The sequence below is a fragment of the Lithobates pipiens genome, unplaced genomic scaffold, assembly GCF_037356315.1.
Source record: "Lithobates pipiens isolate NorthernLeopardFrog02 unplaced genomic scaffold, aLitPip1_a1.2 Scaffold_23, whole genome shotgun sequence".
Classification (NCBI taxonomy): Eukaryota; Metazoa; Chordata; class Amphibia; order Anura; family Ranidae; genus Lithobates; species Lithobates pipiens.
Genome location: NW_027507785.1, coordinates 45249931 through 45273345, shown reverse-complemented (window position 1 = coordinate 45273345; position 23415 = coordinate 45249931). Strand labels below are relative to the sequence as shown.

Below are 23415 nucleotides of genomic sequence, written 5' to 3'. Positions count from 1 at the left end.
TGTTGGGAATACAGTGGTGGGGATACTGCTTGAATAAATCGGTGACTGTTTTATTCTCTGTTCATCCCATATCCTTTATCCTATCCCTCTCACTTTCTGGCTGACCACCCTCATCCCTCCATCTCCTCCTCTCCCTTTTCTCCGTTACAGAAGTGATTGAGCTGAGCTCTGGAGAGGACGAGTCCCTGTCGGTTGCAGACAGCGGGGATGGCCTCAGTGACACCGGCAATGATCTGGACCATGAGAATAGTGGCTCTCATGTCAACGATAACTTGAACCTGCCTGATGCTTTTGGGCAAGTGCTTGTCAACATCAACCATCCGCCCAATGAGAAGGACATATTCCTGGCCCCCCAGCTTGCCCGAGCAGTCAAACCTCATCAGGTGAGCACATTGTTTGTTTGTATTTTATGTATTTGTTTATGTTCTATTTTAGCTCTGACATATTCGGCAGCACTGTACAGAGAGCAATAAACCAGTCGCACCAGTCTCTGCATGAGAAGAGCTTACACTCGAATGTCCCCACCACAGTCACACACTACTATTATACATTTATATAGCTCTGGCATATACCACAGTGCTGTACAGAGAACACTGAGCCAGTCACATCAGTCTATGTACCAGAGGAGCTTACACTCTAATGTCCCCTCACAGTCACACACTATCATTATAATACATTTATATAGCTCTTGCGTATACCGCAGTGATGTACACTATATTATTATACATTTATTTAACTCTGACCTATACTGCAGTGCTGTACAAAGGACACTGAGCCAGTCACATCAGTCTCTGCACCAGAGTAGCTTCTCCACCAGGTTGTGCTGTTTTGCAAAGTACTGCTGGCTCACTCTGCTTTGCACTGAGTTGGAGGAAACGTCAACCCTGGGCCTGTCCTGCAGGTTTCTCCCCCAACCACCATGCAGTGAGTGGGAGGAGACGAAGGTGGAGGCTCTCCAGAGGCGCTGAGGCCTACTCCATGTGCTCAAGCTGCAATGGATCCTGGGCCTGTCCCTATGCAAGAGGAGTCCTTGCCAGTCTTTCGCCGCATTACTAAGGAGGAACAGAAACTTGCTGTCATGAAAGAAGATCTCAGGAAAAATAAATCCCTGCACAGTAAGTCTGGAAACCGTAAGAGGGAAGTCTCCAAACTGAAGTCTATGGAGGAGGAATTGGAAAAAAAAGGAGAAGCTGGTTGCTTCTCTGAAGGAAAGCAGTGGTGTGTTCAGAGAAAAGTGTGAGAATAAGGAGAGATTCCAACAGATGAAGGAAAGTGCAGTGCTAGTACCAGTCAGGGTGGATACCAGAGCAATGGCAACAGTATGGATTGGGGGGGGGGGGGAGGAGTGGCTTCACATGGTGGCCCCACTACCCCTGTCTCAGGATCTGTTATGTTGAGTCGGTATCTGCCCCCCTCCCTACCCAGCAGCCTGGGTTATCTCAAGAGGAGGTTGAGGAAAATGGCAGATTGATGCAGACCATTACAAAAATGGAATCTCCTTTGAGTGGTACAGACTCATCAGATGAAGATCTTGGTAAAGGAGTGCTTGCTGAAAATCTGCGAGGAGTCCCACATGGACACTAACAGTGCAGAGCAGGAATGTCGTATGAACATAGAAACGGCAGAGCAGGAGGGCCGTATGAACGCTGAAAAAGCTGGTGTTTTTTCTAAACGGAAGACTTTACTGGATGATGGGACTGCTGTTGTCTGTGGTACCTCTGGGACTATAATGAGCGGGACTGTTGTGCTGGAGGGGAGAAGGGAGGATCAAGTGGTGGGTAATTTACCAAACCAGATTTCAGAGGTTCCTATGCAGCCAGTGAATGTATCATTTGTCCCAGTTAGGAATTATGCTAAGGCTGTGTCGGGACAAAGTCATGCTGCTGCTGGCGGAAGGGAGCCAGTTGTGCGACTTTCACCTAACGCACCTTCCTCCATTAAACGCAGGAATGTGGTACAGCTCAGGTGGGAAGGAGGATGTATTCCACCTATCAGGAGGGTGGTTGTGGATAGGATCCTAGCCATGGAATTTAAGGCTGAGGATTTTTATGCTCTTTTCGGTCCGGCTGGTTCCTGTGAATATGATTTGTCATTTATGTGTCCAGAATCGCTGGTTCTGTTTTGGGAACGGTTTGAGCGTGTATATGGGGGCCAGCCGGGAAGGGGACCCAAAGTTGTCTCACGTCAGCCCTTGATTAAGAATGTGAATATCCTGACTAGGAATGAGTCTATACCCCCCGATGATTTATGGGTCTGGTTGAGGAGGTTGGATTATGGAGGATAGAGGAATCTGGACGGGTGGGTGGTCCGTGTCAATAAGGTTGAGTGTGTGTGGGAATGTGGTCAAGCATTTGCCCTCCTCTGTCTTTTACCCTGGTCAAACCCTAAGGTGTGCCATAAATGTGGCGTCAAGGGACATTTCTCCTCTAACTGTCCAGAACAGAAGTGCTCTTTGTGCCAGGAACTGGGGAATCTGGCAAGGGACTGTAACATCATTAAATGTAACCTATGTGATAAGGTTGGTCAACCTTATAGCCGGGGGCCCTGAGGCTTTGCACAATAAGCCAGAGCTAGTGGAGGAATTCTTCCGTCTGGATAGAGAAGAGTCTGGGTTGGCCGAGGTTGTACCAGGGGATCCTAGTGTCTCTGTCCCGTCAGAATCTGTGTCTGTGAGCCCCTCTGTGGTGTCAGTCTCAAAAAGTGTGATTGTCAAGTCTGAGTCTGCACCTATTGTTTCTCCTAGTGTAGTGAAGGCAGTGGAGGGTGCTGGACCAGCATGTATGGTGGTGCCAACCCCTTCTCCTCGGTGTGGCTGGAGGTCAGCAGACACCGAAGGGTGGAGTGAAGGATTGGATGATGGTGGAGGGGGAGGTGGGAAGGGAATGAGAGTGGCTGGTGCAGAATGCAAGGTGAATGATGTGGGGGAGGGGTTGGAATTGGATTGTGTTAAAGTTGAGGTTGGTTTTCTTTACTTGCTGATTTAAGCACACTTGTTTTTGTTTAGTTATTCTTTCTGTGTAAATATGTTTTTTATGAATAATCTGTATGTTTTTGTATGATTTTTTAATAAACAAAAATTTACACTCTAATTTCCCCCCCACAGTCACACACTACTATTATTATTATTATTATACATTTTATATAGATCTGACATATACCGTAGTGCTGTACAGAGAACACAGAAACAGTCACATCAGTCTCTGTACCAGAGGAGCTTACACTCTAATGTCCCCCCACAGTCCAACACTTTTACTGTCATACATTTTATATAGCTCTGACATATACCGCATTGATGTACAGAGCACACATTTCTCTTCTCCTGTATGCTGATCCACACTCAATGTACTTTCTCTGCCATCAGATTGGAGGGATCCGCTTTCTCTATGATAACTTGGTGGAGTCTCTGGATCGCTTCTCCGGCAGCAGTGGCTTTGGCTGTATCCTCGCACACAGTATGGGTTTGGGAAAGACGCTGCAAGTCATCTCCTTCCTGGATGTTCTCTTCCAGCATACATCGGCCAAGACTGTGCTGGCCATTGTTCCGGTAAGTACCTGCGTATTGGCATATAAAGTGATGTTACCCCCAAAAAGATCCTATACATGTGTTTTGCATATAGTTCATTGTAACTCTAGCCTGTAATGCTTTTATTTATTCTGTTGCTGTAAAATACCTGGTGATCCTAAAGTTGCCTGAAACATGTTAGAGTGACAGCACTGAGCAATAATAAAATTCCTTTATTATTTATAATTCCTTCTAAGAGGACTAGCATACCTCGTTTGCTGGTTTCGGGGTTTTTTCTATGTAGGGGCATTCTCCTGAGAGTACATTCTCTCTTCTGAATCTCTGCTGCTGCTGCTCTTCTTGACGTAACATATTTCCTCATCACAGGTCAACACTCTCCAGAACTGGCTGGCCGAATTCAACATGTGGCTCCCGCCACCGGAAGTGCTGCCACCTGACCATGACAAGGAGCTGGTCCAGCCCCGTACCTTCAAGGTCCACACCTTAAACGATGAGCACAAGTAGGTGCCCTCACTGTACCCACCAGCCAGACCAGAGCTGGAATTTGATTACGGCTCTGTATCCTGTGATAATGTGGGGGTGTGTCTTTTTTTTTTTTTTTTTTCTTTCTTTAGAACCACAGCTGCACGCGCCAAGGTGGTGAATGCCTGGGCAACAGATGGTGGCGTCCTGCTGATGGGTTATGAGATGTACCGCTTACTGTCCCTGAAGAAATCTTTCACCGTGGGAAGGAAGAAGAGAAGCAAGAAGGCCGCGGGTCCTGTGATCATTGACTTGGATGAGGAAGATCGTCAGCAAGAGATGCTGCAGGGTGAGTCTGCTGCAGTTATCTGTTTACTGAAGTATGGCTCCTGATCGCACCTATGACATCTTCAGTTTGCAAAATGAAGAAGTACTTAACCAATTAAGGTCCAGGACCATATGGTAATGATAGAGGTAGACTAAGCACAGATTGGACGAAGCAGAAGCAGGGAGATCCTTGCACTGCAGGTTCTCAGGTACAGCTTCCTCTCCAGCAAGGAGAACAATAAGCAGCTTAGTGCCCTCATCTCCATATCTCACGCCAAATCTGGAGGAAACTAGCAGTCAAACAGCAGTGCCTTAGATGGTCTTACACTATAAATATCCAGTTATGAGGACACAGAACAGGAGTGCCTAGGCCCTCGTTGGTGCACTGTTAGTTTTCATTAGGAGGTCAAAATAAAAGGTAGATTTCTCAAGGTGAGATTTGGGTGCAATTTACAGTTCTAAATGTTCCCTATAAGTAAAGTTGAGTAGAGTTAGTAAACCATAATAGATGGAAGGTCTACTTTCTATATCCGTAATCCCATACTCTCTGTTCTGCTTCAGGAATAGAGAAGGCTTTGTCCAGGCCGGGCCCGGATGTCGTCATCTGTGATGAAGGTCACCGGATAAAGAACTGTCATGCCAGCACCTCTCAAACCTTGAAGAACATTCGCTCACGGCGGCGGGTGGTGCTAACGGGTTATCCGCTGCAGAACAATCTTATCGAGTACTGGTGCATGGTAGACTTTGTGCGGCCTGATTTTCTGGGTACGCGGCAAGAGTTCAGCAACATGTTCGAGCGGCCAATCCTGAACGGACAGTGTATGGACAGCACCCCCCAGGACAAGCGACTGATGAGATACCGCAGCCACGTTCTTCACAGCCTGCTGGAGGGTTTTGTGCAAAGGTAAGGTCCACATTGCTGGAATTTTTTCGGTTTAGGTGGTGAAATGTGAGAATACCTGTCCTACTATTACAAGGTGGGTACCACTCTGACACCCAGATCTCCCAAATGGGTGGGAACACCCAGATCTGCCGGTTGGGAGATCTGGGTATAAGTATAAAATCATTAAGTTTATTATGAATATACAAAACAAAAATTCACTCACTAGGATAAAGTGGAGCAGGGGGGTAAGAGTTGCTACAGTGTGATCAGGAAGCTGGAAGCCGTCACCCTTAGATGGGAACCATTCACTCCTGGTCACAGGCTTGAGGAGGAGTGGAGCTGGACACTGGTGCTGATCTGAGATGCCCTGTACAGTGTCCGATACCCAGAAATTCAGCCGCGAACCTAGGAGCCTCCTCCACCTGATGTAACTCCTTGAACGTGCAAGGTCGAGGAATACATTTCGAGGCATACACGCCTTTTTATCAGCCTAACTGCCATGGGTGGTGGCACCCGGGATCTCTTAGGTGAGTGGAGGTTTCAATATCTCCCAGGTGGGCACCCAGAACTCCCAGGTGTGCAAGGGGCTCACAGAGATCACTGGTGAGTGAGGGGGCTCCCAAGATCTCCCAGGTGGGCATTGGCACCCAAATCTCACAGGTGGGCACTATCAGAAGGAATAGTCAGCAGTGGCAGCCTCCATGTTTATCTCATGACAGGCGTTCTTTAAAGTTGTACTGTGACGGACCACCTGGCACCAAGCTTGGGTCCTTCCCTCAAGATGCAGCTTCCTCCACTGGTATTATAGCTGAGAACTGCACCCACCTAGACACTAGCTTAGGTGCAAACTGTAACTGACTTTATTATAAATTCACACAGATTATATGCCACACAAAATCAGGTAAGAGCTTGATCACATTATCCTAAACAATGCAAACTGTAAACAGTATTTATTATAAATATACAATACAAAAATGCACTCCATAGGATAAAAAGGAGCAGAGGGGGTGGGAGGGAAGAGGTTTAAGCAGTGCTACGGTGTGATCGGGAAGCATATACCCTTAGATGGGACCCATCCAGTCCTGGCCACAGGCTTGAGGAGTGGAGCTGGACACCGGTGCTGATGTGAGATCCCCTGTGCAATGTCTGATACCCGGAAGTTCCGCCATGGTCCTAGGAGCTTCCTCCCCCTGACGTAATTCCTCACATGTGCGCAATTGGGGAACACATTTCGAGGCCTACACGCTTCTTCATCAGCCTAACTGCCCTGGCTGGTGGCACCATGATCTCTCAGGTGGGTGGGGGGGTCCCGAGATCTCCCAGGTGAGCACTCAGAACTCCCAGGTGATCAAGGGGCTCGCAGAACTCGCTGGTGGGCGGGGGGGGGGGGGGGGGGGGGCACCTAGAACTCCCAGGTGAGTGGTGGCACACAGATCTCCCAGGTCGACCGAGGCACCCAGATCTCCCGGGAAGGAGTAGTCAGTAGTGGCAGCCACCATGTTTATCTCATGACAGGCGTTCTTTAAGTTTTCAGCTTGTGGGGGGACTATTCAGCACACATTACTTATTAACTGAACAGAACGGCTTCTCTATATATCTGAAGCTGTTTTTCTGCCTCTGAAAAACACAAATTTGTTCAATCTGTCCCTTTCTCCCCCCCTTGGTGTGTAGACGGGGACATACAGTTCTGAGGACCCAGCTACCATCCAAAGAGGAACACGTCATCCTGGTGCGTCTGTCCCCCATCCAGCGGGACCTCTACACGGAGTTCATGAACCGATTCCGGGATGCCGGGAATAGCGGTTGGCTGGGGCTGAATCCGCTGAAGGCGTTCTGCGTGTGCTGTAAGGTGAGCCGGTCTTCTCTCTGTCATACAGATGACCCTATGTTACACTAAAATAGGTAATGAATTCTAGCAGAACTTGCTTCCAATCTGTACCAGTGGCTGACCCCCACCCCCCCCCCCCCCCCAGTCCATGCGCCAAGCCCCTAATCTACATGCAGGGCGCCGGACGCATGAATTAAAAAAAAAAAAAAAAACCCCCATTGGAAGCACATGATTAGAGCCCGATGATCTGATTGGCTTCAAAAAAGGGTGGGCTCGGGACAGAGCACTGCGCCCCCCCAGGCCCACCCAGTTGTGTGACAATAGCGAATTAATATTCGCTATTGTCTCCCTGATTCTCCTACTGGCCAATCGGATGTCAGGACCTGCTTCCTGATCGGCCGGGAGGAGAATCGGAGAAGACAATAGTGAATATTCATTTTCTATTGTCGCACAACTGGGAGGAGAAGCGATCATATTGGCCGCCGAGGGAAGGAGGAGGGAAGCCACAGAGGAAGAATCCGCCGTGAATCGCGTCAGCCAGAAGCGGTCCTGATGTCCCCCCTTTTTCTATCTATAATGAGGCTTACCTGTAGGTAAAATGAATATCTCCTAAACCTGCATGGTTTAGGACAGTGATGGCGAACCTTGGCACCCCAGATGTTTTGGAACTACATTTCCCATGATGCTCAACTACACTGCAGAGTGCATGAGCATTGTGGGAAATTTAGTTCCAAAACATCTGGGGTGCCAAGGTTTGCCATCACTGGTTTAGGAGATATTTGCCCTTCATGTATGATGTCAGCGGCGCGTGCGAGCTGAAGGTCCGGTGGGTCGTGCCAGAACGGAGGACTCCCGCACGCATGCCACTCGCAGCGCCGGAGCTCCCGACCCCGGAAGAAACGCAGAGGGAACATGTCGGCCCCCCTCAACGGTGATGGGGCAAGCTGCAGGAGCTTCGTTCTAAGGTAAGTATTTCATAATGTGCTAGTATGCGATGCATACTAGCACATTATGCTATTGTCTTGCAGGGGGCTTTTTTGGGGGGAGGGGGGTTTCGGCGGTTTACTACCGCTTTTAAGGTAAACAAAAATAAAACATTTTTAGGTTTAGGAACACTTTTTAAGCACGAGTGTAAATTCTTCTACTTCCGTTTCAGATCTGGAACCATCCAGACGTTCTGTACGAGGCTCTTCAGAAGGAGAATCTTGCCAACGAGCAGGATTTGGATGTGGATGATCTAGCTACCAATACCCGATGCCAATCTCAGAATACGAAGGTCAAGGCCGAGCCTGGAACCCTGGCCGCGGTTATGGGAGAAGCAGCCAATAGCAGGCTCCTGCAGGGCCTGCCCCTGAACCCAAACCAAGAGAGAGCCAATCAAGTAGTTACCTATGAGTGGGTGAGTACAAAGAAGCACGCAGGCCTGTCTTAGACCGCATATAGACCTTTTTAGAGGTGCGTTGTTTTCCACATGTGTAAATGTAGACATTTTTAAAGTGTCGCCTATGGAGATTTTTTAGTATTGTAGTTTGTCACCATTCAACGAGCGGGCGCAATTTCAAAGTGTGACATGTTTGGTATCTATTTACTCGGCTTAACATTTATCTTTCACGTTGTATAAAAAAATTGGGCTAACTTTACTGTTTTTATTTTGAATGAATGAATGTGTATCTTTCTCCAAACAAAATTGCATTTGAAAGACAGCTGCGCAAATACCACGTGACATAAAATTTTCCAACAATCGCCATTTTATTTTCTAGGGTCTCTGCTAGGAAAAAAAAAATATATATATATATATATATATATATATATATATATATATATATATATATATATATATATATATATATATATATATATATATATAATTAGGGGTTCTAAGTAATTATATAGCAAAAAATACGTTTGTGTCTCTATTACAGCTTGAGCTATTGAGTTCTGTCAACTTTTTTTTATCTTTTTAGTTTTATCCATAATAAACACCTGCAAACTAGTATATGTTTCCATCACCATTTGCAAATTTTGAACCTGAAGATCAGTCTTCTCTAGGCTTCCAATTTTCAGCCTGTCTGCTCACACCTTTCCTCTCCTGATGCTGCAGGCCAAAGAAATTATGTTTGACTACCAGCCGGGCCAGCTGCAGAACTCCCCGAAAATGGTGCTGCTTTTTCACCTGATCGAGGAGAGCATGAAACTGGGTGATAAGATCCTCGTCTTCAGGTGAGTGACCTGACCTGCCCCAGGTATGCTGGGGTGGGGGGGGGGCTGTATAAATATCCTGGGCAGTCTAGAGTAACAGCATCTTCTCCTTTGCAGTCAGAGCCTGTCTACCCTCTCCATCATGGAGGAGTTTTTAGTGAATAGACCAATGCCGGTGCGGCCTGGAACTGAGGGTCAGGAGAGTCAGACCTGGGTCCGAAATCTCAACTATTACCGTAAGTGATCTCTCTCTCTGGGGGGGAGGGGGGGGGGGAATGTGCTCAGTCAGTTATTGGGTGTCTTTATACCTTACCTGACATATATATGACTGGACCGCTTCTATAGGCTTGTTGCTGTTCTTTGTGTGCCTTTTACAGCTTACCTGGCCTGTACATAGGCCCCCCTTTGCTAGTAGTGGGTTGGACCCTCTTTGGCCTTCATTCTTGGTGGCATAGATACAATAAGGTGTTAGAAACGTTCCTCAGAGATTTTGCTCCATAGTGACATGATAACATCACACAGTTGCTGCAGATTTGTCAGCTGCACATCCATGATGCCGATCTTCTGTTCCACACATCCCCAAAGGCGCTCTATTGGATGAGATGTGGTGAGTGTGGAGGCCATTGGAGGACAGGGACCTCATTGTCCAGTGGTGAGATGATCGGAGCTTTGTGACATGGGGCATTATCCTGCTGGGAGGAGCCATCAGAAGATGGGGGACACTGTAGTCATAAAAGGGATGGACATGGTCAGCAACAATACTCAGGGGGGCCGTGGTGATTAAACCATCAATTGGTACTAAGGGGCCCAAAGTGTGTCAAGAAAATATCCCCCCCACACCATTACACCCCCACCACCAAGCCTGACCAGCTGATACCCCATCCCCCACACCATTTACACCCCCACCACCAGCCTAACCGTGATACCCATCCCCCCCACCATTACACCCCACCACCAGCCTGAACCGGTGATACCCCATCCCCCCCACAATTACACCCCCACCCACCAGCTGAACCTGTGAACCCCATCCCCCACACCATTACACCCCCACCACCAGCCTGAACCGGTGATCTCACACCCCCACACCATTACACCCCTACCACCAGCCTGAACCGGTGATACCCCATCCCCCACACCATTACACCCCCACCACCAGCCCTGAACCGGTTGATCTCACACCCCCCACACCATTACACCCCCACCACCAGCCTGAACCGGTGATACAAGGCAGGATGGATCCATGCGCCAAATTCTGACCCCCCCCCATCTGAATGTCGCAGCTGAAATCCCGACTCATCAGACCAGGCAACGTTTTTCCAATCTTCTATAGTGCAATGTTGGTGATCCTGTGCCAATTGTAGCCTCAGTTTCCCGTCCTTAGCGACAGGGAGTGGCACCCGGTGTGGTCTTCTGCTGCTGTAGCCCATCTGCTTCAAGGTTGGCTGTGTTGTGTGTTCAGAGATGGTATTCTGCATACCTTGGATGTAACGAGAGGTTATTTGAGTTTACTGTTGCCTTTCTATCATCTGGAACCAGTCTGCCCATTCTCCTCTGACCTCAACAAGGCATTTTTCTCCACACAAAATGCCGCTCACTGGATATTTTCTCCTTTCCCACCATTCTCTGTAAGCCCAAAGAGATGGTTGTGTGTGAAAATCCCAGAAATACTCAGACCGGCCCGTCTGCCACCAACAAACCACGCCACGTCCAAAGTCACTTCAATCCCCTTTCTTCCCCCATTCTGATGCTCGGTTTCAACTTAAGCCAGTCATCTTCACCACGTCTAGATGCCTAAGTGCATTGAGTTGCTGCCGTGTGATTGGCTGATTTAGCAATTTGTATTACCAAGAAATTGAACGGGTGTACCTAAAAAGTGTCCGGTGAGTATCTGATGTCCTCCTGGCAGTGCAGTGATTACTCCATTGCTGCTTATGTCTTTATAATGGATGGCACTCACTTCTCCGGAGATGAGCCGGGTTCCATCTTTTTGCCGTCTCCGCTTATTTACTAATCCAGCAGCTGGTTGGATGGTGCAGATCTGGAGAAGGGAAAACCTCTTCTGTCCAGTCGAAGTGATTGCTGCGGTAATATATGTGAACACATCGGGTAGAGATGGCCGTGTTCAGTCTGCAGAGCTTCCCCTAGATGTGTATTCTGTGCCTCATCCAATGATGTTTGTTGTGTTTTTCTTTTAGGTCTGGATGGAGCACATCGGCGTCAGAAAGGGAAAGATTAATAAACCAGTTTAATGACCCCAGTAACGAGCACGTGTGGCTGTTTTTTGCTCTCCACCCGGTGAGTGACTTGTTCAGAAGCGTCTCCGATTCTCAGATTTGCACTTTCCTCGTATCGTGGTATTTTCAGAAATGCCCCTCAAACAATAATTTCAGTGTCATAAAATCTGCTGCCCTGTAGATTTGGCACTTGCTAAAAAAGTGATTACCGTATTTATCGGTGTATAACACCCCCCCCCCCCCCCCCCTTAAAATAGGTGGAAAATCGTTTGTGCGTGTTATACGTAGATATGGGGCTGCCTTGGAGGGGAAGGAGGGAACGAGCGACACCGAATCACAGAGCCGTAATCTCCTGTGTACTCGGCTCTGCTTGGCTCGCAGTCCCGCCCCCTGGACGGCTCCTAGCGTTGATGTCCCGGCATTGGACCGATGTTATGTCCATCATAGGAGCCGAGCCAAGGGGCAGGACTGGGTTTGATGCCGAGCCGAGTACACAGGAGATCCGGCTCTGTCTATCTCAGCATAGACAAGGCTGCAGATGGGCACGGATTAGGCTGCAGTTATGGGCAAGGCTGCAGATGGGCAGTGATTAGGTTGTAATGATGAGAAAGGCTGCAGATTGGCACTGATTAGGCTGCAATTATGGGCAGGGCTTTAGGTGAGCACTGATTAGGCTGCAATGATGGGCAAGGCTGCAGATGGGCACTGATTAGGCTGCAATTATGGGCAAGGCTGCAGATGGGCACTGATCAGGCTGCAATTATGAGCAAGGCTGTAGATGGGCACTGATTAGGTTACAATGATGGGCAAGCCTGCAGGTTGGCACTGATCAGGCTGCAATTATAAGGAAGGCTGTAGATGGGCACTGATTAGGCTGCAATTATAAGGAAGGCTGCAGATGGGCACTGATTAGGCTGCAATTATGGTCAAGGCTGTAGATGGGCACTGATTAGACTGCGATGATGGGCAAGGCTGCAGATGGGCACGGATTGGGCTGCGATGATGGGCAAGGCTGCAGATGGGCACGGATTAGGCTGCGATGATGGGCAAGGCTGCAGATGGGCACAGATTAGGCTGCGATGATGGGCAAGGCTGCAGATGGGCACAGATTAGGCTGCGATGATGGACAAGGCTGCAAATGGGCACGGATTAGGCTGCGATGATGGGCAAGGCTGCAGATGGGCACGGATTAGGCTGCGATGATGGGCAAGGCTGCAGATTGGCACTGTTCAGGTTGCAATGAGTTTTGGCATTGGCTTGTTTTGGCATTCACTTTAATGGGACGGCTGGTGATGTGGCAGTGACACAACAAGGGGAGGGAGGTGGCGGCAGCAGGTGAGTGGATGCCAGCTAACGGGCGCTGCCATGATGGATCTGAAATGACAGGTGCTCTTTAAATGTAAGGACTCATTCTCGCTGGTAGTTAGAATCTTTAATACTTGCAAACAAAATGAAGGTTTCCTATTTAGAATAAGCTGTCAGGTTAGTAAAACGGCGATCTCAGAACTGATTCAATCATACAGTTTGTAGTGCACATAGATTTGCAAAGCAATGGGATAAATTAATTGAACTTTGCTTTATCTCATGGTTACTGTGAAATTTGTGTGACACTGGCTGGGAATGGGTTTAAACATCTATATACAAACATATATATATATTTGGAGGGGGAAAGGGCCTTTCACTGTATCCTCAATTGCTCACATCATAACTTGTCTTCCAGAGCGGGCTGCCTCGGTGTCAATCTATCGGGGCGAACAGAGTGGTGGTGTTCGATGCTTCCTGGAACCCGTGTCACGACGCTCAGGCCGTGTGCCGCGTATACCGATACGGGCAGAGAAAGCCTTGTCATATATACCGCCTGTGGTCTGATTACACCCTGGAGCGGAAGATCTACGATCGCCAGATCACCAAGCAGGGGATGTCAGGTGAGTGGGGGACGCCGTTCATGGTGTTGGGGGGGGGGGGGGGGGGGAACTCAGGTGAGAGGAGAAGGATGTTCATGGTGTTGGGGGGGGGGGGGGGGGGTTGGTGGGGAATGTCAGGTTAGCATGAAGGCTGTTAGGTAAGGTAAGGAGGGAAAGCTGTTGATGGTGTTGGGAGGGGATCTCGGGTGAGAGGGGAAGGCTGTTGGGGGGAGCGGGGAGTTGGTGGGGAATGTCAGGTGAGCATGAAGGCTGTTCATAGTGTTGGGGGGGGGGGGGAATCTCAGGTGAGAGGGGAAGGCTGTTAATTGGGGGGGGGGGGGCAGGGGATGTCGGGTAAGAGGGGAAGGCTGTTCGTGGTGTTGGTGGGGAATGTCAGGTGAGCGGGAAGGCTGTACATGGTGGTGGGGGGGGGCAGGAAATGTCAGGTGAGCGGGAAGGCTATACATGGTGTTGGGGGTGGGGGGAGGGGAATGGTCAGGTGAGCGGGAAGGCTGTACATGGTGTTGGGGGGATCTCGGGTGAGAGGAGAAGGCTGTTCATGGGGGTGGAGGGGGGGGGGGGTCAGGGGATGTCGGGGTAAGAGGGGAAGGCTGTTCATGGTGTTGGGGGGGGGGGGGGGGGGGAGTGTCAGGTGAAAGGGGGTTACTGTACCTGGCTGTAAAACACGGGTGTCCATGCTGGAAATGTCTTTTACTCCATCTTGCTTGTCTCCAGACCGCGTTGTTGATGATCTGAACCCCGAGATGAATTTCACCCGCCGTGAGGTTGAAAACCTTCTGCATTTTGTGGAGGAGGAGCCGGATCTCACGAAACAACACTTGGACTCTGCCAGGTTTTCAGAAACGGTCTTACAGAAGGCCTGTGATATGTTCCCCATCTGATCACCAAGGTTCGTCACTGACAGACTTTTTTTTTTTTTTTCCTGCAGAAAGCAAAGAGGTCGTGCAGGGACATATAGCAACCAATCAGTTTATTGTATGCAAACATTGAATGAAAAAAGTACCAAAAAAAACATATTTAAGATTCTTGGTATAAAAATGTAACACTTTACTAGTTAACAATTGAAAAATGTAAATCGTGACGCAGTTTAAAAGATTGCAATCAATTACATCAAGGGTTTTTATATAGCATGTTCATTCCGTCATATGAGATCCTCAGTATAAGGCCGCGTACACACGGGCGGATTGTCTGCCCAACTGAGTTCGTCAGACAATCCGACGGACAGTCCGTCCAACTTTTGAATGAACGGACTTGACCACACACGATGAACAGACAGTCCGCTGAAAGCGTGCGCGATGACGTGTACAGCACGTACGACGGACTAGAAATACGACGTCCAATACACAGCAATGCAACCTTCGCCGTGTAAATCCTTTCTGAGCATGCGCCATACTTAGTCGTCCAACTTGCCTACTCACGAGCGGACTGTCCGCTGAAACCAAGTTTGGGATGGACAAAATTACGGAAATTCCGTAAGACTTGGTTCGTCAGACTGTCCGCTGAAAAAGTCAGCTGAAGCCCACACACGAGCGGACTGTCCGCTGAAACACGGTTCAGCGGACTAAGTTGGACGGACAATCCTCTCGTGTGTACGCGGCCTTAGTCTGTACCAACACCTCAACGCGTTTCAACTCGTACAGAGTCTTCATCTACACACACACACACACACACACACACACACACACACACACACACACACACACACACACACACACACATGCAATATACAAATTTTTTTTTTTCTTGTTTGCAGGAATCCCTTCCAGCATGAGTCCCTTCTCCTGGACCGCAAAGAACAAAAACTGACACTGGCAGAGAAGAAGGCAGCAAAGCGCAGTTATGAGGAAGAGAAGCGGGCCTCTGTGCCATACACGCGACCGTCCTACACGCAATTATTACCCTGCCCCAGACCACAGCATGGGCAATATCCCGGCGTTCAGCCAGAGGAATTGGTGAGTAGTAGGAAGGGAGGGAATGGAAGCAGCGGTGGTGACTAGGAGGGTGGACAGGTGAGAGTGATGAGCAACTGGAAGGGTGGGTGGGCGGCAGTGGTGAGTGACTGGAGGGAGGGTAGGAGGTGATGGGTGGGTGGCAGCTGTGGCGAGTGACTGGAAGGAGAAGGGGAGGGAAGGGTGGCAGCTTGAGTGACTGGGAGGGAGGGTGGGCGACTTTAGTGAGTGGAGGGAGAGTGGGTGGCAGAGAGGGGGTGGCAGCGGTGATGACAGGCAGGGAGGGACATGGGTAATAGTGGCGAGTCACTGTTAGAATTGGCAGTGAGTGACAGGAAGAGTGGGCAGGACAGGAAGAGTGGCAGCAATGGTGGGATTGGCAGGGAGAGTGGGCGGCAGTGGTGGGATTGGCAGGGAGAGTGGGCGGCAATGGTGGGAGTGGCAGGGAGAGTGGGCAGCAGTGGTGGGAGTGGCAGGGAGGGAGGGTGGGATTGGCAGGGAGAGTGGGCGGCAGTGGTGGGAGTGGCAGGGAGCATGGGCGGGGAGTGGCAGGGAGCGTGGGCGGCAGTGGCGGGAGTGGGAGTGGCAGGGAGCATGGGCGGCAGTGGTGGGAGTGGCAGGGAGCGTGGGCGGCAGTGGTGGGAGTGGCAGGGAGCGTGGGCGGCAGTGGTGGGAGTGGCAGGGAGCGTGGGCGGCAGTGGTGGGAGTGGCAGGGAGCGTGGGCGGCAGTGGTGGGAGTGGCAGGGAGCGTGGGCGGCAGTGGTGACAGTGGGTGGCAGTGGTGGGAGTGGCAGGGAGAGTGGGCGGAAGTGGTGGGAGTGGCAGGGAGAGTGGGCGGCAGTGGTGGGAGTGGCAGGGAGAGTGGGCGGCAGTGGTGACAGTGGGTGGCCGTGGTGGGAGTGGCATGGAGCGGTGGCGGCAGTGGTGGGAGTGGCATGGAGCGTGGGCGGCAGTGGTGGGAGTGGCAGGGAGCGTGGGCGGGCAGTGGTGGGAGTGGCAGGGAGAGTGGGCGGCAGTGGTGGGAGTGGCAGGGAGAGTGGGCGGCAGTGGTGACAGTGGGCGGCAGTGGTGGGAGTGGCATGGAGCGTGGGCGGCAGTGGTGGGAGTGCAGGGAGCGTGGCGGCAGTGGTGGGAGTGGCAGGAGCGTGGGCGGCAGTGGTGGGAGTGGCAGGAGCGTGGGCGGCAGTGGTGGGAGTGGCAGGGAGCGTGGGCGGCAGTGGTGGGAGTGGCAGGGAGAGTGGGCGGCAGTGGTGGGAGTGGCAGGGAGAGTGGGCGGCAGTGGTGACAGTGGGTGGCAGTGGTGGGAGTGGCAAGGACAGTGGGCGGAAGTGGTGGGAGTGGCAGGGAGACTGTGAGGCAGTGGCAGGAAAGGATGGCATTGGTGGGTGGCAGTGGTGATGAGTTGTGGGAGGGAAGGGGCAGAAATGGTGACTAATCGGGGGAGAGTTGGCAGCAGTGGTGGCTAATAAATGGGTAGGATGGGCAGCGGAGGTGGGTAGTGTTTGTGAGTGGGAGGGGAGATTTCAGTGGTGAGTTTTGGTGATGTGTGGTGGTCCACATGGTGTTTTGTACCTTTATGGTAATGGTGCCATGACTATGTATCTCTCTCCCATACAGGCGCGCTCTGATGAAGGGTGATGACAGGCCTGTGGCCAGCGTCCGACCTCTACAATCCACCCCAATCCCCATGATGCCAAGGCACATGCCCGCCGGATCCGCGTCTGGTTCTCTCCATCCCTTTAACTTCCCGGTCAACTATCTACAACGGGCAGGTGTCCTTGTACAGAAGGTGGTAACCACCACAGGTGAGCAGAACCGTCCCTTACACCCCCCCCCTCCCCCCCAATTAAAGAACCTCCAATAAAAGAATAAAAAATCAAACATCATTATGTACATTGTGTTAAAAATACCCCATAAAATACCCCATTCTTGGTGAAAAGAGCTAGTCTCTACACATTCGCCATTCCGCCAGATCAATCGCTTCGGCATTCAGAGAACAAACTGGCAGCCAGTCGGTGTGCATTATAAATGCCCCGGTCAGTGTTTGTAAATGAACTTTGGTTTACCAGGATTGTTCTCTACTTTTCTGTCTCGTTTAGATATTGTTATTCCCGGAATGACGACATCTACAGACGTGCAGGCTCGGATCAGTGCAGGAGAGAGCATTCATGTCATCCGCGGCACAAAGGGTAAGTGATCCCGGGGGGGGGGGGGGGGCAAATGAAAGATGATGGCGCCTCTTTCAAAATGTAACCAGCCAGAAGCCATCTCATCCTTATGCAATAAAACACACGGATAAAATATATCCCAGAGCAGCTTTACCAGACAAAGAATTTTGTATTTCTGTCCATCCAGTCCTGAGAATTACACAGCACAGCTCTCTCCAGCAGGGGAAGAGAGTTGAATTTTGTCTGCTGCAGTCCAGTAACACTTGCAGGTCTTGTCCCTCCCCCAGCCTGTGATTGGATAGGGGAAAGGAGAAGCAGCGGACTTTGCTTGCTTTGCCACTCTGTTCTCTCCTCCTATCGGCATGTTTTTTTTTTTTTTTTTGTTTTGTTTTTTTTGCACTTGAGCACTGCAGTACTCCCGATTTGCTCCTTGTGCTGCTCCTCCTCACTAACTCAGTCTGAGCTCTGCTGTACCGGAACTGCAAGCGGCTGACAACGGGTTAAATTCAGGTACTTGCATGGCTAGGGTGACTTAACCACTTCACAGCCCTGGAAGATTTACCCCTCTTCCTGACCAGGCCATTTTTTGCGATGCAGCACTGCGTTATTTTAACTGACGATTGCGCGGTCGTGCCACGCTGTACCCAAAATTAAATTGATGTCCTTTTTTTTTCCCCACAAATAGAGATTTATTTTGGTGGTATTTGATCACCTCTACGGTTTTTATTTTTTTGCGCTATAAACAAAAAAAGAGCGACAATTTAGAAAAAAAATAATAATAATATATATATATATATATATATATATATATATATATATATATATATATATATATATATATAAATATATTTATTTTATATATATATATATATATATATATATATATATATATATATATATATTTTTTTTTTTTTTTTTTACTTTCTGCTATAAAACACACCCAATAAATAAATTTTTTTAAAAAATGTTAGAAAATCTAATTTTCTCATCAGTTTAGGCCAATATGTATTCTGCTACTTTTGGTAAAAAGAAATCCCAATAAGTGTATATTGATTGCTTTGTGCAAACTATGGGATATTTTTATCCATTTTTTATTTTTAAATAGTAAAGGTGGCAATCAGCGATTTTTATTAGCGGGACTGCGACATTGCGGCAGACAAATCGGACACCTTACTTTTGACACTTTTTTTGGGGGGACCAGTGACATTATTACAGCGATCAGTGCTAAAAAAAAAGGACTGTCACTGTACTAATGACACTGGCAGGGAAGGGGTTAACATCAGGGGAGATCAAAGGGTTAAGTGTGACCCTATAGCGCTGATGGAGAACATTGGGACCCCAGATGTTTCGGAACTACATTTTCTTTGATGCTCAACCACATTGCATGAGCATCATGGGAATTGTAGTTCCAAAACATCTGGGGTGGCAAGGTTCGCCATCACTGCCCTTACTAACTATGTGGGAGGTGTTTTGACTGGGGGGGGGGGGGGGGCAGAAAACAGAGATCCATGTTCCCACTTAGGAGGAACACAAGATCTCAGTTTTCCCCTCTGGAAGAACGGCGATCTGCCTTGTTTACATAGGTTCTGCCTCCCCTCAGAACGATCGGCGGGCCCCCCCCCCCGGCGTACATTGTGTCCACCAGACCTGCTGTGATTGGCTCCCGCTGTGTCCACCAGCCTAGTGCAAGGAGAGCACATGTCACAGTTTCCCTATATTCTTAATTTACCGTACTCATCGTTTTATTTTATTTCTGTGCACAGGAACGTACATTCGCACCAGTGATGGGAGGATATTTGCCATTCGGTCTAGCAGTAAGAAGAGTTCAGAATCTCGGCGTCCTCCACCTCTAGGTAAGCCGTTACTTCTAGATTTACCGATCGCTGTGGCTGACCAGGAGCATGCATTAGAAAGACACTGGAGTTTGTGTAATCAATATAAATGAATCCAATAGAGGGAGCAGGCATTATGGCCTGGGTTAAAATTCGGCTACATGCAGCATGTTAATTTTGTGTTTGCTTCTCTGAGCAGAATTCTTCCACTTGTGATCATAGAGGCAAACAGAGACCGGCTCTGATCTCCTCTATGATATAGGAAACTGGAAACGATGAGCACATTTTTTTTTGGGGGGGGGGGGGGGGTCCCAGCAGGGGTTTAGAATTGTGTTAGGAGGGGAAATTTGGAGGAATGTGTTTAGAAGTGGTGATTTAGGGGGATTTGTGTTGGGATGGGGGAAGAGGATTTGTGCTAGAAGAGGTGATATGGTAGAGGGAGGAGGGGGAAATGTTTTTTTTTTTTTGGGGGTGGGGGCGGGGGGGTTATTTGTGCTAGGAGGGGAAATTTGGGCAGGGGAAGAAGAATTTGTGCTCAGAGGGATTGGGGGGGGGGGGGATTTGTGATTTGATGAGCACAGATAAGACTGCCCTGATGGGTGGCACTGATGGGCACTGCTAGGTGGTATTGATGGGCAGCACTGGTGATGAGGCACCGATTGGTGACATTGATAGGTGGCACTGTTGGATGACACTGGTATTGATGGGCAGCACTGGTGAGGTGGCGCTTGTGGGCACTGGTAGGTGGAGCTGGTGGGCACTGGTAGGTGACGCTTGTGGGCACTGGTAGGTGGCTCTGGTGGCCACAAAAGCTCTCTGCAGAGCCTCTCCACGATCGGGACCGATGTCCCTATCACAACTAGCAGCTCTGTTTACATCACATCATCAGCTGTCATTGGCTGACAGCTGATCACAGGGTAAAGGGTCGAGATCGACCCCTCACTCTGATCTGTGATGCGCCCAGTCTCATAGACTCGCTGATCACAGAGCGCGCCGTGTTCGCCCTGCAGGGGGCGCGCAGGCCACTTGAGCACGGGAGGATGTCCATAGACGCCCTCCCGGCAAATTAGGTCCGCGCTGCAGGCATCTTTAGGCTATAGTGCGGATGGGGGGTGGTTTAAATTCTACCAATCGGTTGTGTTTTGTGCATTAAAATTCAAAAAAGCGTTTAAAATAAGCGCAAATTGCAACATTCACCAATTTATTCTCTAGGGCCTCTGCTTAAAAAAAAAAAAAAATATATATATATATATATATATATATATATATATATATATATATATATATATATATATATATATATATATATATATATGTATATGTATGTGTATATTGTTTAGGGGTTGTAAGAAATTTTCTAGCAAAAAATACCGATCGTTTACACAAAAAAATGTCAGAAAAGGCCTTGTCTCCAAGGGGTTCAACTGTCTACCTTTTTAGGTGGAAGCGTTTTGTTAATTGCTACTTTTTTTTTACAACAGTTCTGTTCTATTTTCTCCTAGGTCCCCAGTCTCAGCCAGGTTCGTACATGAGCAATGGTCGCCATGCTTCAAGCCCCCCCACCCAAGAGAAGGATGAGCCACAGCGACCGACCTCCCCCGACAGTCCACAGATTCTGGGCGAGCTGCAGCAGTACAGAGATTCGGGGGGTTCTCGAGGCTCCAACAGCGCACCCCAGCTTCCCAACCCCATGATCCAACCTCAGAGTATGAACCAAGCTCCCAGAACGCTGCCCAGAAAACGCAAAGAGCCACCTGACCAGCTAGGCCTTTGGTCCTCCTCCTCCTCCTCCAAGAGACACCCCTATTCACAGTATGGTTACCCCGGCTTGGGAGGTTTTGGATTGCCACCTTCTTCGATGAACCACGGCTTGGCGAGAGCTGCAAACTCTTTGTACATGGGGGGCCGGCAGCGGGTCCTCCCCCTTTCAGCTGCCATCTTTACTCTCAGACCCACAGCTAGGCCTTCCTCTTGCCCCAGAATCCCTCATGACGCCCAGTTCGGGCTCCTCTTCTGCCCCGTCGTCCAACATGCCCCCTTACTTGCTGCCCTCTAGTTTCCCTCTCCCGTATACACCACCGTTGCTCTCTCAAACCCGGATGTACGCCCCGTTCCCTTCTTCTGTGCTCAACCGGGGACTGTCGAGCAACAGCGCCGCGTCAACCTTCCCAAGCTACCTCTCCTCCCAGCCCAGCTACCAGTCCCCCAACGGCGGAGCAACCTCCCACTCGCTTCCCTCGGGGGAAGCCGAAGCGGAGTCGAGCGACGAGGACGGGAGAGACGACGACGACGTGGTGGAGGTGACAGGGAAGTGAAATCGTTGACCTTGGACTTCAGTTTAGGAGAAGGCCGGTGAAGAACTATATACCTTCCCTCCCCCCCCCCTCCCTAAAGCAGCACTGGTTGTCACCTGTGCCAGAAAGTTTGGTTGTGGGGTAAAATCTGCAGCCTTCTGACGCGTTTTTTTTTGGAGAAGGTGCTGGGCCAACAAGCACAGGAAAACCAGCTCAATTTTTTTTTTTTTTTTCATCATCGTGTCATTCCACATAGGGAGGACAACAAATTGGGGGGGACGGGGGCAATTTCAGATCTACTTCCTCCCCTGGATCCTATGTAAAAAAAAAAAAAAAAAACAAGCGTCTGCTTTTGAACCTCCAAAATACTTTACCCCCCCCCCCCAACACCTTGCTGTCGGAATTGAATGTCATGTTGAGTCGTGTTGGACGTTGACCTCGTTGGTTTGGAAGGCATCCTGGTGACGGCATCATCCTCTCGGAGTATCGGGATTGCGGTTCCTTCCTGCAACCTAAAGAGCACACAGCGCTGCGATGACGGCGGCGGGAACCCCTCACGGGGGGGGGGGGGGGGGGGGCAGCGTTATCGCCTTTTTAAAACTGGTGAACGCCAACGCTTGCGTCTGAGTTCTAGGATCTGTCCTGGGTGTTTTTTTATCTCGGGAAGGGGGCGGGATAAACATTGGAGTTTTTATTAAATTTTTTTTTTTTTTTTTTCCTAATATGGATTCATGTAGCTCACTCGGAAAACAGGCGCGTCCGATGCAGATATTTGTGCGCAGTTCAAAAGCAGCTAATTGACATCCAGCTGGTGACGCTTTTACCAAATGTGTTGTCCGATGTATAATTAATAAGAAAAAAAAGAAAGAAAATGGTGGATCTGTTCTGCAGTGGTGACAGCCCCTCCCCCCGCCCCCTCCCAACCCTGCAGTGAAGGGGTTAACTTAATCAGGTCTTTTTGATGTTTTATCTGATGTATTTTCTGTAAATGTTTTTTTTTTTTTTTACACACTCTGCGTTTTTTTTTTCTTCAGATTTCGATGACGTTGGCCTCATTAAATGGATTTTTATTTTTGTTGATGCACTGATTGCACTGCAGTTGAGAGCAGAGGTCACTGTAGTGCAATCTGTGCATCAGAATAAAATTAATAAAAAATTAAATAAAAAAAAAAAAGTATACTTTTGAAGCGTTAAAAAAAAAAAAAAAAAAAGCCACAGTGACCAATCACCACTGATAACACTGAAGTGCTAAATATCCAACATTTGATTGGGTGCTGTGGTTTCCTCCCTGGCGGTGCGCTTTGTTTTCATGTTAATGACAGAAGGGAATAAATTATACGACATGTGCAGAGTATTTTTCTGGGACTAAGAACCGTTGCCGGTAGCAACTACCGGACCGTCAGCTCCGGAGATCGCAGCGTTAAGTGGCCATACATAAAAACGCAGGTAACATGGAGGGCATAGTATTAAACGGTGGCTGGAAAGGTTTTGACATTTTTTCTTTTTTTTTTACTTTGTAGGACATGAGCGCTCAACCTGTGGCCCTCCAGCTGTTGTGGAACTGCAAGTCCCATCATGCTTCTGCCATTGGGGGTCATGCTTGCAACTGTCTGCCTTGTTAAGCCTCATGGGATTTGTAGTTCTGCAACAGCTGGAGGGCCACAGCCATGCCGTAGGACACAGGTGTCAAACTGGCGGCCCTTCACCTGTTGGCGGCCCTCCGCCTGTTGCGGAACTAAAGTCCCATGAGGCATTGCAAGGATGACAGTTACAAGCATGACTCCCACAGGC

General features: G+C 49.3%; 1 protein-coding gene across 1 annotated transcript in view; it reads left to right on the top strand.

Annotated features, from left to right (window-relative positions):
• Positions 1 to 23001, top strand: part of RAD54L2 (RAD54 like 2) — a 44220-nt gene extending 21219 nt beyond the window's left edge. Inside the window, 20 exon segments of the mRNA XM_077451062.1 lie at positions 151 to 383; positions 3362 to 3544; positions 3890 to 4023; positions 4138 to 4334; positions 4874 to 5216; positions 6867 to 7044; positions 8180 to 8422; positions 9125 to 9243; positions 9340 to 9462; positions 11418 to 11504; positions 13165 to 13196; positions 13199 to 13381; positions 14096 to 14270; positions 15135 to 15273; positions 15275 to 15333; positions 16948 to 17135; positions 17430 to 17519; positions 19262 to 19351; positions 20833 to 21230; positions 21232 to 23001. Of these exon segments, the coding sequence (XP_077307188.1) occupies positions 151 to 383; positions 3362 to 3544; positions 3890 to 4023; positions 4138 to 4334; positions 4874 to 5216; positions 6867 to 7044; positions 8180 to 8422; positions 9125 to 9243; positions 9340 to 9462; positions 11418 to 11504; positions 13165 to 13196; positions 13199 to 13381; positions 14096 to 14270; positions 15135 to 15273; positions 15275 to 15333; positions 16948 to 17135; positions 17430 to 17519; positions 19262 to 19351; positions 20833 to 21230; positions 21232 to 21645 (3608 nt within the window). The 3' untranslated portion in view covers positions 21646 to 23001.
• The last annotated feature ends 414 nt before the right edge of the window (positions 23002 to 23415 follow it).